Here is a 14,509-nt window from a genome sequence, read left to right on the forward strand (position 1 = left end):
AAGCTCATTTATACATCAATATAAACATAAGCATACATTTATTACAATAATAGAACCATGACCTTAGGTTTTTTTTCCCTCATTATATAAGCAATCTGATCTGTTCCATTTCTCCCTCTTTTTCTACATCTATAATGTAACTGTTTCTCTCTTTAGCTACATTTATCAAGTAATTATACATTTATTAAATTTCCTAAAAGTGGTTAAAATAGCTTCCAGCAGGGCAAAAAGGTTTGATACATGTTCATGAGAGCTTTTGATGTTCAGGAGTTCTCCTTACCTTTATCAGATGCACCATAGCATCCTTAAAGAAGACAAGATCCATATGAGCACCTCTGACTAGCTCATTGTACTGCTCCATGAAGGTTAACAGTTTTTCATTCAAAAACTCATATGAAGGTATCTGCAAGTGTGGTAACAAAAAACAGAATTTGTCATCAAATTTTTTTAAGATCGAAGAGAAAAAAGTCAACCTGTAATACACTGAATTCATAATGTCAAACAGCTCAAGTGTTAATTTGTACCTGTTCATAAATTTTTGGGGCATCTAACACAGCATCATCAGCTTCTTCCCCTGTGGGTTCTGGTGCATCCCGCAGAAAGTCAACAAAGTATGGCTCTTCATGACATTTATCAACCAGTGTCTCATCAATATCACGGATAACGGAATTCAAACTCTTTTCAAACCAAGCTTTGTCCTCTGCATTTGTAAATCTGACAATAAAAACTTTAAAATAACTTACACTGAATATAATATAAATAAAGGAAATAAAATAATCAGTTGCACAGGCTTTTTTCTATGTTCTTTGTTATAACAGTTAAATTTTGCATAGATTTGTTAAGAATTTTGAAGGAGATTCCACACAAAACTTATCCATATCTGGGATTTCGCTATATCCATTTTCATACTAACCAAGTTTTACTCTATTCGAATGATTTATCGGAATCAAATACAAATTAGTTTAGACAGATCATACAGTGTTGCTAAAGCTATAGTTCATATCTTTAACTATAGAAAATATAAATGCAGTAATTCAATCAATTTCATGCTATTACATGTATTTCTGAAAGCAATAGATGCAAGATTATAATAAATGATTGCAAGCTCAACTTTTCTTATTGTATTTTTTGTCAAGGCTTGTATAAGGTTCTTCACCTATAAGAATTGGCATTATTTTTATTGTTTAAATACCCTACATCCATAGTTGTTTCTATCTACACACCTGTCAGAAATCACCCTTGTGCATTCATGTTTGAAGAGTGCTAGTATCATCAACTGCTCTTGACATTCCTCTCCTTTGATCTTGAGCATTCCTTCCCAGATACGAGACAGATCTCTTAAGTTGAAAATATAATGAAACTTCGCTGGTGTTGGCAACATTTTAACCTAAAAAGACAAGGAAAAACGCATAAGTATCATTGAAATGCATGTATAATCTTAGATGGTCATTTCTGGGTCCATTAATTAAAAGCTTAAAGATGAATACATATAAGAGTATTATCTATAAGAACCTTTGTCATCTGCCAAAGAGTTCGAGTAGCTGGAACAATTTTTTTCACTATTTCACACACTTCTGGATCAAATCGACTTGGACAGAAATATCCACATCCAATGATTCCTGTAGAAAAATGATAATTAAAAAACTGACAAAATACCTTCCAAATTCGTAACATAAGAGAAAAACAGATTTTAAGTTATAACCTTAGGACGTCATCATAAACTGTTTAAACAAGCACAGAATTGATAAATAATTTTCCCTCAAGTTGTTTGACAATATATACAGTCTTAATGCAAACCTTATCCTCTGTTGCATGTAGTTACTTATCTTAGTTAAGTAATGATCAATAAGAGCTGAATATGAACTTACCGAAGATTTTGTCAATTGAATTGTTGGATGGAAGAGTACAGTTGAAGATGGAAAACTGTCGTTTAAGCCTCTGTGGAATATCATTTCTTCCTCCTCCTGGATGAATCATGGCAGAAATGAATTGCATGTCAACAATTGAGATGAAATCTCCAGGTCTGTCTAGGCTGTACATGCCATGCATCTCCATCATTTGTCGGGTAATTTCATTTGTGATCTAGTATTTGATAAGCAAAATAATTACGTTATAAAAAAGGATTTCCCAGTTATTGCACATAAACATATTCAAAGCCGATAGATATGTTAACTCACATTTTATATATTGAAAAGGGATATGTTTACAATATTTGTAATCTTTACTGAATAAGGGAATTATCTTTTTTAAATTCAACCTGATCCCCCCACTCGTTGATGACAGGCATGTTCACATCATCAATGAAGACCGTCATTCTTCTGCCTCCAGGAGGTCCATATGTACTGCCCATCCTCTTATCAACATAACTTTCTATTGTCCTCTATGAATAAAAAATCATATGCATTCAAACAGAAATTTAAAAATAATTAATTTTAATCTACCAGTACTAGCTTTTAAAAATTACCTATATATATGCTAAGGAAATAAAATATTTAGAACTCTCAAGTTATCTAAAATATTTTGAAAAAAATCTTATTTTAACATAGAGTATTCACATTTGAAAAAATATATAAGTACCTGAAACATAGAAGGTGTTGAAGCAGAAGAAAAATTGAAACTTTTACTAAGATGACTCTCTGGGTTATACTGGGCCATATAACCTTTGATCATCACAGTCTTTGCTGTTCCTTGCTCTCCAATCAGCAAAACAGCCTAAACAATCAAAACTATGTGTCTAGTATATTTCATTTGGGAACATCCAAAACTAAGAATATATGTTTTGATGCAGGAGAGTCTATAAAACATTTACATACTTTGTTCTGTTTTGCAATGATATCAATCAAGAAACTTGTTCGAACATTGTCAACATTTGGAACTAAAATGGATGAAAATTCTGGAACAACATCTGAGGGATAGATGTACTCATCAACTCTCAAAGACCAGTGCTGCCATTCCCCTGTAAAAGACAATGTTTGTTTACATTTTTAAATTTGTATGCAGGGTCGTAGTACAATTGGAAAAACTCATCTCATACTACCATGGCCATGCATTTTTAAAAAATTATATATATCAATGGATTCTAAATATATATAACATTTTTTAAAAATATTTTACACCCCTACAATAATTTCTTCATAATTCTTCAGAGCAGTACCCAAACATGGTAAATATCATTACCATATACAAGTTACAGTATGCCAATGCTTCAATTGAAAGAAAACTGGGGCAAAAAAACTTATTATGGTATACACTAAATACACACCCCTATCTCATTAAAAACATTCCAGGGAAAAGTTTATATTTATAAATATAAGCCTATTGATGGTACTCTAAAACCTCCATAAAAGGCATTAAATTAATAACTTTGTAAGCAAGTATTTAATTTAATCACACTGCTATTAATAATGGTCATATACCATGATCATCCACAACATATTCAAATATAGTCTCTCCTTCCTTGATGGGAGGTAAATCCAGAGCACTTGGATGTTTTGCAAGGAATTCTTCCATTTTTGCACGATCATCCAGCTCCAGCAATGCACCCAAACTCCACATCAGGGCAAAAATGAACAGTTTCTCAAGGTGGAAAGCAGGAAGAGTGCCTTTGTCATCCTTCTTTGGGATCAATCCCTCAAGTAAATTGCAAGCCTTCAAAAATCAACATATTTTTCATAAAATATTACAAAATATATTGCAATTTTTTTTTTCTTCATCAATTATAGTTATTTCTCAGTTTACTTGTATTTACATTTTACCTGCATGATTTGGTTGCACTGCAAGGTCTCCATTTTTGGTGACAAGGTTGTGTTGATGTAGTGGTACAGATCATCAAATATTTTGTCAAAAAGAGTCAAAAAAAATTCACTTTCCTGGGAATTTCTTGTCAGCAGCCAACCCTTAAAACAATGGCAAAATATCGTTTCACTACAGATTAAACTGATTTCATCAATATTCAGTGAAAGCTAATTTTTGTTTTTGAGCAATCTACAAAGTCAAATGTTAATTGGAGTAAAATATGTCAATGATGCATTATTCATGCAGTAAAACCTTTAACCACAAATATATACATATTGTTGTAGTTGTAGAGATATGGACTAAGGACATTGGCCTGGGTAACTCACTGGTAGACCTCCTGACTAGAGTTGCAGGGATCCCAGGCTCGATTTCAAGTCCAGCCATATATATGTTTTCAATTTAGCATTGAATGCTTATTTTTGGATGTCGTTAGTCATATAACACACTAAGGCTATGCAGACAAATTGAATACCGCTTGAATACTGTTTACATCTTTGGTATTTCAACACATATGTGATATGACGTTCATAAGCTACAATTGAATTTTACCATATAAGTAATTTTTCTAAAATTAATAAAAACTTACTTTCATTTTCGATAAACCAGCCCGAAAGAGCAAAAATGAGAGTAAAAAAATGAACAGGCTTTCACGGATTCAAGTCGGTGCGAATTTGCATCAAAATATATGCTTGCAATGAAATAATATTAAATGATTATGTAAAGAGTGAATATATTTACTGAGTTCTTCGATTTTTTTGTTATATACTCATATCGTGAGATACCGGTATTTGATTTTAATATCGCAATATATTGTCAGCAAGAATTAAACCACAATATACCGATAATATTGCACACCCCTAATAATAGGTACAGCTGCCTGAATTGATCACCATCCTGCCTGGTTAGATACCGATACCCACTGTTAGTATATTATGTCATGAAAGCATGGCATTTCAAAAAAATGCAGCTCAACGGGCTAGTGCAAACATCGTATTTTGAAAAAGAGTGTGCGGTTGGGGCGGAGAGCAGTTGGACAGAAAATGTTGATAAACAACTATAAAAAATAAAAATATATCACTCCACACTTTGATGTTTTCTGTTCGGTAATTCAAATGTTATCAAATGTTTTTTGTTTTAGGAAAACTTGCGGATCGTATTTGTAAACTCCCGTACTGATAACTTACATTCGATAAAGTGGAGGTGATGCATACTTGCTATAAGGGGAAGATAACTCTTTCAGTAACAATGGAAGAACGAATTGAATCTAGGTAGAGTAGAAAATATCTCAACCGTCCCTTGACATGAGAGTGGAGAATATTTATAATCTTTTGGTGCATACAATTACAAATCCATTACAACCTTCAGATCAATGGTAAGTTTGGCCTCTTAAAATGGTACAACAATCATTTTAAAAGTGTTTAATCAAATTGTACCTGGCAAGTAAAATATGTCCATATGTGTACAGGATACTATTCAATTATTCAATCCTGTTTTTTTTTTGTTGGGCTTGGTGAATATTGTACTTTTAAGTAGCTAAATCATTGTATTGATAAAAATAAATTGGCATTATTTATCTTATTATATGATTCAGAGACGAATTGATACAGATATATCAAACTGAGTGTTATTAAGCAAAGAAAACTTCATCACCTTTGAGTTTAAAGCCATAGCCAAACACATTGAAAAAAGTGATATTTCATTGGACGATGCAGGAAAAATAATTATCAATTGTAGCATTTTGGAAATTCCTGATTCATTTTTAGTCCAATGTAGAAAAAATCAAATGTTGTATTCCCCTTATACAGTAGGTCAAATGCAGGTGAATATAAAGTGTATTTTTTCTAGACTGTTAAATATCAGCTCTGTTCAGCTATCAGAGTGCTGGAAATTAATCAGTCATATAATAAAAGCACTTAAAAACTATTCATCAATAGGAAGTCGTTCCATCAGCCCAAAGTGATATGATGATGAAAATGTAACCATTAAGGACTTACCATCAAAATTGGTCTCCAGTCTAGTGCTGAAGAACTCATGTACACCATACCGTTTCTGGACACAGTAGCTGGTGAAGCATTGTCAATGTTGTGGACTTCAAATACAACTTTACAGGCAGGAGACATTGGGATACGATCACCATTGGCCAGAGTCAGGGTTTTATTGTCATCAAGAACAGAGTTCAAGTTTTCAATCCAAATTGCATCAACAGGTCCATCTAATACAATCCATATATTTTCTCCTAAAAAAGATATAGTTTATTGTTGTTTCATTTTTGGAGCATAAAATTTTCAAAGATTTTTCGTTATTTCCTCCAAATTAAACATTCACACAACTAATTGAAGCCCCCCCCCCCCCCCCCCCTTACACCAGGGGATCATGATTTGAACAAACTTGAATCTACACTACCAGAGAGTGATTCAATACAAGCACATGTATCAGCTTCTCTGGCCCAATGGGTTTTTAGAAGAAGACTTTCAAAGATTTTTCTCAATCTATTCCTATGTAAAAATTTTACCATCATTGCTTCCTCACCTTATCCCAATTGTTACCATTTGAACAAACCTGAACAACCTGAGAATGCTACAACCTAGCTGCAATAATGTAGCCCTCTTCAATTTTTATATATCTGCTATTTTTAGTCCACGCGTCTAAGATGAAAGTACAAAGATGGCAGAAAACCTCGTAAAGTTGTCAAAACTGTTATGAAGCTAAATCTGGAGTGTGGAAAACGTTTGGATTACTTGTTTATGAAAAAGTAGTGTATATGAGACTAAAGTACTTTGTAAATTGTGCAACACTCATTTTAAATATAATAAAATAACTTTGGACATGCGGTAATACATCGACAGATTGAATAAATTTTAAACCCTTATTCATGTTTTCAATTAGTTGCAATGCATCGTGATATGTATCTTATCGCATCTCATGTATCGTGGTATGTACCGAATCGGCTGAGTACAGTATCGTCCCAGCCCTACTCATTAAGGCAGTAAATAGGTATATATTTTAATCCTCCTTTTTTCTTTAAAACTAACATAACAAAAATGAAACCTTTTTTGGCTTTCAGTGTTCTCCTCCAGAGAGTAGAGAAGATTCCATCTGTCCAATCATTTGTAGCCACATCCAGTCGACCAAACATTTGGGGAGCAGTAATAGCTTTCGGATTCATTCTCATTTCTCTGTGTGGTGCTCCACATTCAGTCATAGCCTTCATCAGCACATGAATACAGCAAGTTTTTCCAGCACCACTGGGCCCTAGTGTCATCATTCCATGTCGCACTCTTTGGGTTTCATATAGCTAATACATTATGAAGAAAAAAGTATTATTTTAAATTGCATGTTGTGGTTTTCTGGAACTCATCTTTCCGAAGCTTTTCAAAAAACATTTTAATACAAGAATCACAAAGCAAAGACATAGAAATAAGAATGCCGCAAAAATTGTTGTTTTTTTTTAATACTTGCACACTTACCTGTACAATTTTCAGGTTCCAGGATGGATGATTAATCAGAACAGCATTTTCTACCTGTTTGGCAATGGCTACCTGCAGTTCTGCATAGGTAGCACTGTCCAACACAATTCCAGGGAACAGATCAGCTATCAAGCTCATGAACAGTGGTTCATCTTCATCGACCTGACACAAAGCAAAATTCCTTACAAAAACGTAAAGATTAAAAATACCAAAAAGTCAAGTTAAAGCTAATGACAGTCTGCAGATTTCATTTTGACCGGATAAGGAAGGAAAAGATTGGTGCACAAAATGACCACTGATGTCTTTTTATTCAAAAAGTAAGAAATAATTACCAGCTTGGATAAATTCATGTCCCTCAAAACTCTCATCACAATTGTGTTTTCTGTATCATTGGGGCGAGCTCTCTTATTGGCTCCCAAAGTTCTCAGTACTGACAATATATTCCTCAACCCAAAGTCATAATGAACCTACCAAAAGAAAATTGTAAATCCTTGGACGTATATGTACTGATGAAACAATTCAGTCATTTATATTTACCAGCCATATAATACATGTACATGCATTGCAGAATAATACTGTACAATCAGTAATGATTTAAAAAAAAAATAAACCAACTACTGCACTCACTTGCTTTGACAGTTGTTCTTCACACAGTTTGTAAAGAGTATAGAATTTTTGGGCTAAAAGAACATTTTCCAAAAACCCACAGCTAGCAAGTTTGACCCGCATGATAATCTGTCTGTCTGGGACCATCATGGCCACTGTTCTGAACTGAACTTTCAAATTTTCAGGCAGTTCTTGTCTACCTGCATATCCAGGATTCTGCAAAGGATTGAGTAAATATTACTCTAAATGCACTGAATGCACAAAAACATCACAAAGGATAGATTATATGATTTATGGAACCCACCATTGTGAGGAATATTCCAAATTCTGGATTCAATTCAACTATATCTCCATCAGTGAAGATGAACTCCCTTTTCCTGTCTTTCTTAGCATTAAGGACAATATAGATTTGTTGAGCTGCTACAGATAAGACAGGTAATTCAATTCTGTTGAACTCATCAAAGCATCCCCAGGAACCAGACTGAGCTAAACCTTTGATTCAAACAATAAGATATGGGTGAGCCAATGCTTACTAGAAATACCCCCGCTAATAGATGTGAGTATACAAAATAAGCAAAGTCTACTCTTAACTGGAAGTTGATGTCCAATTGGCACAAATATAAATCCCACCAAAAGCATGCCTAAACAAAGTGTGTGTTAAAATATCAAATATCTGCAACTAATAATTGCTGCGAAATCTTCGACAAACATTTGTTTGAAAATTTAGGCTAAAAATTAACAGTCATCCTTTTACAGGAAGTTGACATCTGATTGGTACAAAAATAAATCCACAATGTGACTTGCCTAAACATAGACTATGTTAAAATTTCAAGCATCTGCAATTAATAGTTGCTAAGAAATCTTTGAAGAAAAGTTGTTTGACCATTACAGCTAAAAAATAAACAAAAGTTGCCATTTAGCAGAAAGTTGATGTCCTATTGGTCAAAAAATATATCCCACCATATAGCATGCCTTAACAAAGAGTGTGTTAAAATTTCAAACATCTGCGGTAAACAGTTACTGTGAAAAATTTGACAGAATTTTTTTACAGACGAACAGACAGACACGAGGGTAAAACAGTATAACTCCTCTCCTTCAGAGTTGGGGAATAAAAAAGATGAAAATTTTGGTTAGTTGCATTTGAGAAGCTAAAAAATTAAGATGACAGAAGGCAACAGACATATGGATCATAAAAGGTCAGATTCCAGTGACTTAATAATGCAGGAAACTTTTTTTGTTTTATAGCGCGTCTAATACTGTTACTGGAATTATCATTTGAACAGAAAACAACTGAACTGACTTAAAATTTGGTCATCATGAAGAAAATCCAATGAGCCAGATCAAATCAATATGAAATATTCATGGAGTGTTATTTTTCAAATTAGCTCTACCTTTGTATATCCTTCCAAGTCCCCTGAAGTCCATTTGATCTGAACAGTTGAAGACCACCACATACTTGCCCAGAGCTTTGCCCATGTCTTTGGTGGTTTCAGTTTTGCCCGTTCCTGCTGGTCCAGCTGGAGCTCCTCCCATGGACATCCCTAAAGCCTGGGCAAGGGTAATGTAGCACCTGTTTCACAAAATGTATATCTATATGTTGACTTTTCGTGATTTCAATACTGTGTTAGTTTACTTAATATGCAATGACAAGAGAAGTAACTCTTGTTTATGTTTTACTTATCTCCCCCTAAGGGAGCTCTTCATCCTGTAAAGTTACTTTTAGTGAATGAGTTGAATAAAGCACATGGTCTAACAATGGTAGCAGAGCGTGGTTGAAAGAAAATTAGTGATTCCTAGTGTTAGAAACAGTGTAAGCGAGGTGTGACAATTAATTACTTGTTATTCAGAGTTTGATAAATGTGAAAAACAGTGGTGTTAGTGGACTGAGAAAATGTCAACAAAAATCAACCCCCCTTTGTACAATCCTAAAATCAAAAGTTATGAACTCTTCAAGCAAGAACTTTTAGCATGGAAAGAGGTCACTGAGCTAGATAAAAAGAAACAAGGTGTTGCTATAGCATTGTCTCTTCCTGAAAATGATGAGTCCCAGATAAGAGAAAAAGTGTTTGATCAGCTGAATTTGGAGGATCTCAAAAAAGAGACAGGTTTGAAAACATTGATAGAATTTTTGGACAAACATTTGGCCAAAGATGATTTAGCAGATAGCTTAGAGAAATTTGAAGACTTTGAAGATTTTAAAAGGTCTGATGGACAATCTGTCAATGAATACATTTCCATTTTTGATGCTAAATACAGAAAAATTGAGAAGAAAAATATGAAATTACCTCCAGAGATTTTAGCATTCAAATTACTCAAAAGATCACAAATTAGCAAAGAAGAAAGAATGATTGTTTTGACAGGAATGAATTTTGAAAATAAAGAAACTCTGTATGAGGAAGCTAAGAATTCCCTTAAAAAATTCAAAGGTGAAACTTGTGAAGGACATTCTTCTTCTACACCAATGTCCATTAAACTTGAACCAGCATTCCTTGCAGAGAACGAAGAAGCGCTGATGGCAGCTGGATATGCTAGAATGAGGAACAACAAATTTTATCGAGGAGGGGGAAGAAGTGAGCAGATGCGGGGCAGAGGATTTCAAAGTGGCCAAAGTCGAGGCTTTTATCGAGGTCAGCATGGGGGACAATCACGTGCAGGCAGTTCAGCAGTTAAAAAGAGTATGAATCCATCAGGACCAGATGGAAATGTGTTGACATGCAAGTCTTGCGGGTCATATAGACATCTGATGGCAGCATGTCCTCATAGTTGGGAAAATATGGCAAAAGTAAATGCATGTTCAACTGAAGAAGAAGAATTCGTACTGTTTACAGGTTACCAACCAAAGGAAATAAGACACCTGGGGATGGAAGCTAGAAATTGTGCAGTCCTAGACAGTGCCTGCAGTAGTACTGTGTGTGGTAGTGTATGGATCAACACATACATCGATTCACTCAATGATTTGGACAAAAATAGAGTTAAGAAAACTGAAGGCAGAAAAATGTTTAAGTTTGGAGGGGGGACTCGTCTGAAATCTGAAGGAGAATTTGCAATTCCAGCTCGTATAGCAGGGAAAGATGTGACCATAATAACTGATGTTGTTGATTCAGACATTCCGTTGCTGTTGTCAAGAACGGCTATGAAAACTGCTGGTGTGAAGTTGAACTTAGAGGATGACACAGCGGAGATTTTAGGGAAAACAATGAACCTTAATGTGACCTCTTCTGGACACTATTGTATTCCCATAGATAAAGCAGAAATGATACCTGTTGAGGAAGTTTGCTCAGTCAGGATTGATGATGTAGACCCAAAAAAGAGATACTCAACTCTGTTAAAACTGCACCGACAGTTTGCGCACCCACCAAAGAAACGACTAGTATCCCTCTTACAGGATGCGGGTGCTTGGCGAGACAACTTTGACGAGGATCTTGAAAAAATAGAAGAGAGATGTGATGTGTGCAAGACCTATGCAAGAACCCCTTCACGGCCTGTTGTGTCATTTCCAATGGCGACTTACTTTAATGAGAAGGTGGCCATGGATCTGAAGTACTGGAGATCGAGGAAAGTGGATCTTACATTTGATTGACATGTGGTCCAGATACACAATTTCCATTTTTATCCAGAGGAGAAAGACAACTGATGTCATTGATAAAATCATGTCTCACTGGATAGGGATATTTGGTGTTATGGGTGCAATTATGACAGATAATGGAGGAGAATTTAACTCTGACGAAATGCGAGAAGTGGCATCAATTTTGAACGTCAAAGTGTGCACATCCGCAGGTGAAAGCCCATTTCAGAACGGCTTGTGTGAACGAGTGCACTCCGTAACGGATATGATGCTAACAAAATTGGAACAGGACTACAAAGATGTAAATGAGCAGAGCTTGTTGTGCTGGGCTAACATGGCAAGGAATGTATTACAGATGTGGAACGGCTTTAGTAGCCACCAGCTTGTGTTTGGATGGAACCCCAATCTACCCAACATTATGACAGACAAGTTACCAGCTTTAGAAGGCCGTACAGTGAGTGAGACTTTTGCTAAACATCTGAATTTACTGCACAGCACCAGACGAGCATACATAGAGGCAGAAGCTGATGAGAGAATCAGACGGGCATAACTGAACAAAGTGAGGGCAGCTGAACAATGTTATGAGAATGGAGATTTGGTGTACTACAAGCGTGAGGGTAGAGACAGATGGCTTGGACCTGGTAGAGTTGTGTTTCAGGATGGAAAAGTTGTTTTTGTTCGCCATGGGGGAGTTTTTGTTCGAGTGTCCCCTAATAGATTACAAAAAGCAACTGCAGGCTGTACTCATATCAGACACTGAAACTACAGGCACAAATAAAGAAAGAACACCACACCAAGGAAAAGCAAGTGAAAAGCAACTTAAAAAGTGTACAGTTTCTGAATACCTGTCAGAGAACAAAGAGGAACAGAAGTTACCTTTACCTCCTCAACGCAGTTTTGCACTAAAAACAAATGACAACATTCAGTATAAGATGGGATCGGAGGATGAAAATTGGATAAAGGCAACAATTCTTGGCAGAGCAGGCAAAGCTTCTGGTAATAACAGAAATTGGTATAATGTAAAAGATGTTGAGAGTGAAGAACAAAAGAGCATAGACCTAAGTAGGCTCCCTTGGGAAAGAATCAGCGATGAATGTGTTAATTCTACAACATGTGAAAATACAAGCTGTGACAATATATCCCTAGCTCAACAAAATGAACTAGAGAAGCTCAAAAACTTTGACACATACACTGAAGTTCTGGATGAAGGACAAAATAGACTATCTACAAGATGGGTTATCACTTCAAAAGAAGAACAAGTAAGAGCAAGACTTGTAGCACGTGGATTTGAGGAGGAATTTGATATTCCAAGAGACAGTCCGACAGTTGGAGAAGGGGGTCTTAAGATATTTTTGACAATAACAGCAAGTAAATTCTGGGATGTCAAAACCACAGACATTAAGTCAGCTTTTTTACAAGGAAAAAAACTTGATAGAGATGTTTATCTTCAACCTCCAAAGGAAAGTATCACTCCTGTAGGAATGATATGGAAGTTAAAACACTGTCTTTATGGACTGAAAGATGGTGCTAGACAGTTTTACTTAAGTGTTAAAGAAGAACTTGATAAACTCGGCTTTGAACAGTGTAGCGTAGACCTGGCTCTCTTCTGCTATAGAAAGGATGGAAGGCTTCATGGAATCATCTGCTCTCATGTTGATGATTTTCTCCATGCTGGGGACGAAATCTTTGAGGGGCAGATTTGCAGGTTTCGAGAGAGGTTTTCAGCAGGAAAAATTGCTGAATGCCAATTTCCATATATTGGTTTCTACGTTAAGCAAACTCAAGAAGGGATAGAACTGGATCACACTAGTTACATGGAGAAGTTACAAAGTATAGAGATTGATCCCCTGAGAGCATATCAGAAGGAAAGTCAGCTAAGCACTGAAGAACAGACTGCATACAGACAGATCATAGGGCAGATCAATTGGGCAGTGCAGGGGTCAAGACCAGACCTTGCATTTGAAATGATAGACATGAGCACTAAGCTGAGAAGTGGAACCATGGCAGACTTCATTAGAGCAACGAAAACCATAAATAGGCTTAAAGACTTCAAAAGTATTCTGAGATTTCCAGCTTTAGATCTCACTTCAGTGAAGATAATGACATTTACCGATGCATCTCTAGGAAACCTGAATGATGGAGTGGGAAGTACTCAAGGAGTCATTATCTGGATTATGGATAGACAAGGGAAATGCTGTCCCCTTTTCTTGCAGGCTAAAAAGATAAGAAGAGTTGTCCGCTCCACGCTAGCAGCAGAGGCGCTTAGTCTACAAGAAGGACTGGAGGCAAGTTTTTACTATCGACACATGTTAGAGGAAATTTTAGGAGTCCCCAGCAAATCCATTGAAATTTATGCATTTATAGACAATAAGAGTGTGATAGAATCTGTGCATTCGACAAAACTGGTGGAGGACAGGAGACTTCGTATTGATATCGCTGCATTGACTGAAGCAGTTACTCAAGGAGATGTGAGGAAAATTCAGTGGTGTTCTGGACAAAAACAGCTCGCAAATTGCCTAACAAAAGCAGGAGCAAATGGTTTATGTGTTTTGAAGATTCTTCAGACAGGACGGATGTTGCCAGACTTTGTGTTTTAAATGGACAGAATTACTGTTATTCTTAAACCAGACACATTCTAATTAATTCTGAACTTTTGTCATTTTTAGTTTTGTTTACCTGTACATTATGCTCAAAAAAGAGAAAAGTATAATTAATGTTAGTTTACTTAATATGCAATGACAAGAGAAGTAACTCTTGTTTATGTTTTACTTATCTCCCCCTAAGGGAGCTCTTCATCCTGTAAAGTTACTTTTAGTGAATGAGTTGAATAAAGCACATGGTCTAACATACTGATCTATAACAGACCTGTTAGAAAGGATTAATATCCTGCCTTCTCTTTCTAAACTAAATGTTGTGTTGATAATTATGTGACCTTGACATAATGACATCAAGTCAGGGTCATGACACACCCTCAGTTCATAATATTTGTGCCCAATAAAAGCTGCTGGTATGTATCTTATGACCCAAACACAAAAATGGGATGATGGATGTTCAGGATTCTCTTAAAATTGGGGAT

At 35.6% G+C, this 14,509-nt stretch overlaps 1 protein-coding gene across 2 annotated transcripts in view; it reads right to left on the reverse strand.

Moving 5' to 3' along the window:
• Positions 1 to 14,509, reverse strand: part of LOC105329886 (dynein axonemal heavy chain 8) — a 102,496-nt gene that overhangs the window by 26,092 nt on the left and 61,895 nt on the right. For both annotated transcript variants that reach the window (XR_004596080.2, XM_034445845.2), the window contains exons 41-57: positions 9,260 to 9,438; positions 8,173 to 8,360; positions 7,890 to 8,084; positions 7,595 to 7,729; positions 7,263 to 7,424; positions 6,844 to 7,090; positions 5,790 to 6,031; positions 3,756 to 3,896; positions 3,417 to 3,648; positions 2,814 to 2,956; positions 2,578 to 2,712; positions 2,258 to 2,380; positions 1,869 to 2,082; positions 1,513 to 1,619; positions 1,224 to 1,387; positions 525 to 714; positions 281 to 403 (exon numbers count right to left, since the gene is read on the reverse strand). Coding sequence is in view for 1 of the 2 variants with exons in the window: in XM_034445845.2 (XP_034301736.2) it covers positions 281 to 403; positions 525 to 714; positions 1,224 to 1,387; positions 1,513 to 1,619; positions 1,869 to 2,082; positions 2,258 to 2,380; positions 2,578 to 2,712; positions 2,814 to 2,956; positions 3,417 to 3,648; positions 3,756 to 3,896; positions 5,790 to 6,031; positions 6,844 to 7,090; positions 7,263 to 7,424; positions 7,595 to 7,729; positions 7,890 to 8,084; positions 8,173 to 8,360; positions 9,260 to 9,438 (2,920 nt within the window). In the remaining variant the exon portion in view is untranslated. The remainder of the gene's footprint in view (positions 1 to 280; positions 404 to 524; positions 715 to 1,223; positions 1,388 to 1,512; positions 1,620 to 1,868; positions 2,083 to 2,257; positions 2,381 to 2,577; positions 2,713 to 2,813; positions 2,957 to 3,416; positions 3,649 to 3,755; positions 3,897 to 5,789; positions 6,032 to 6,843; positions 7,091 to 7,262; positions 7,425 to 7,594; positions 7,730 to 7,889; positions 8,085 to 8,172; positions 8,361 to 9,259; positions 9,439 to 14,509) is intronic.

Source organism: Magallana gigas, chromosome 2, assembly GCF_963853765.1.
Source record: "Magallana gigas chromosome 2, xbMagGiga1.1, whole genome shotgun sequence".
NCBI lineage: Eukaryota > Metazoa > Mollusca > Bivalvia > Ostreida > Ostreidae > Magallana > Magallana gigas.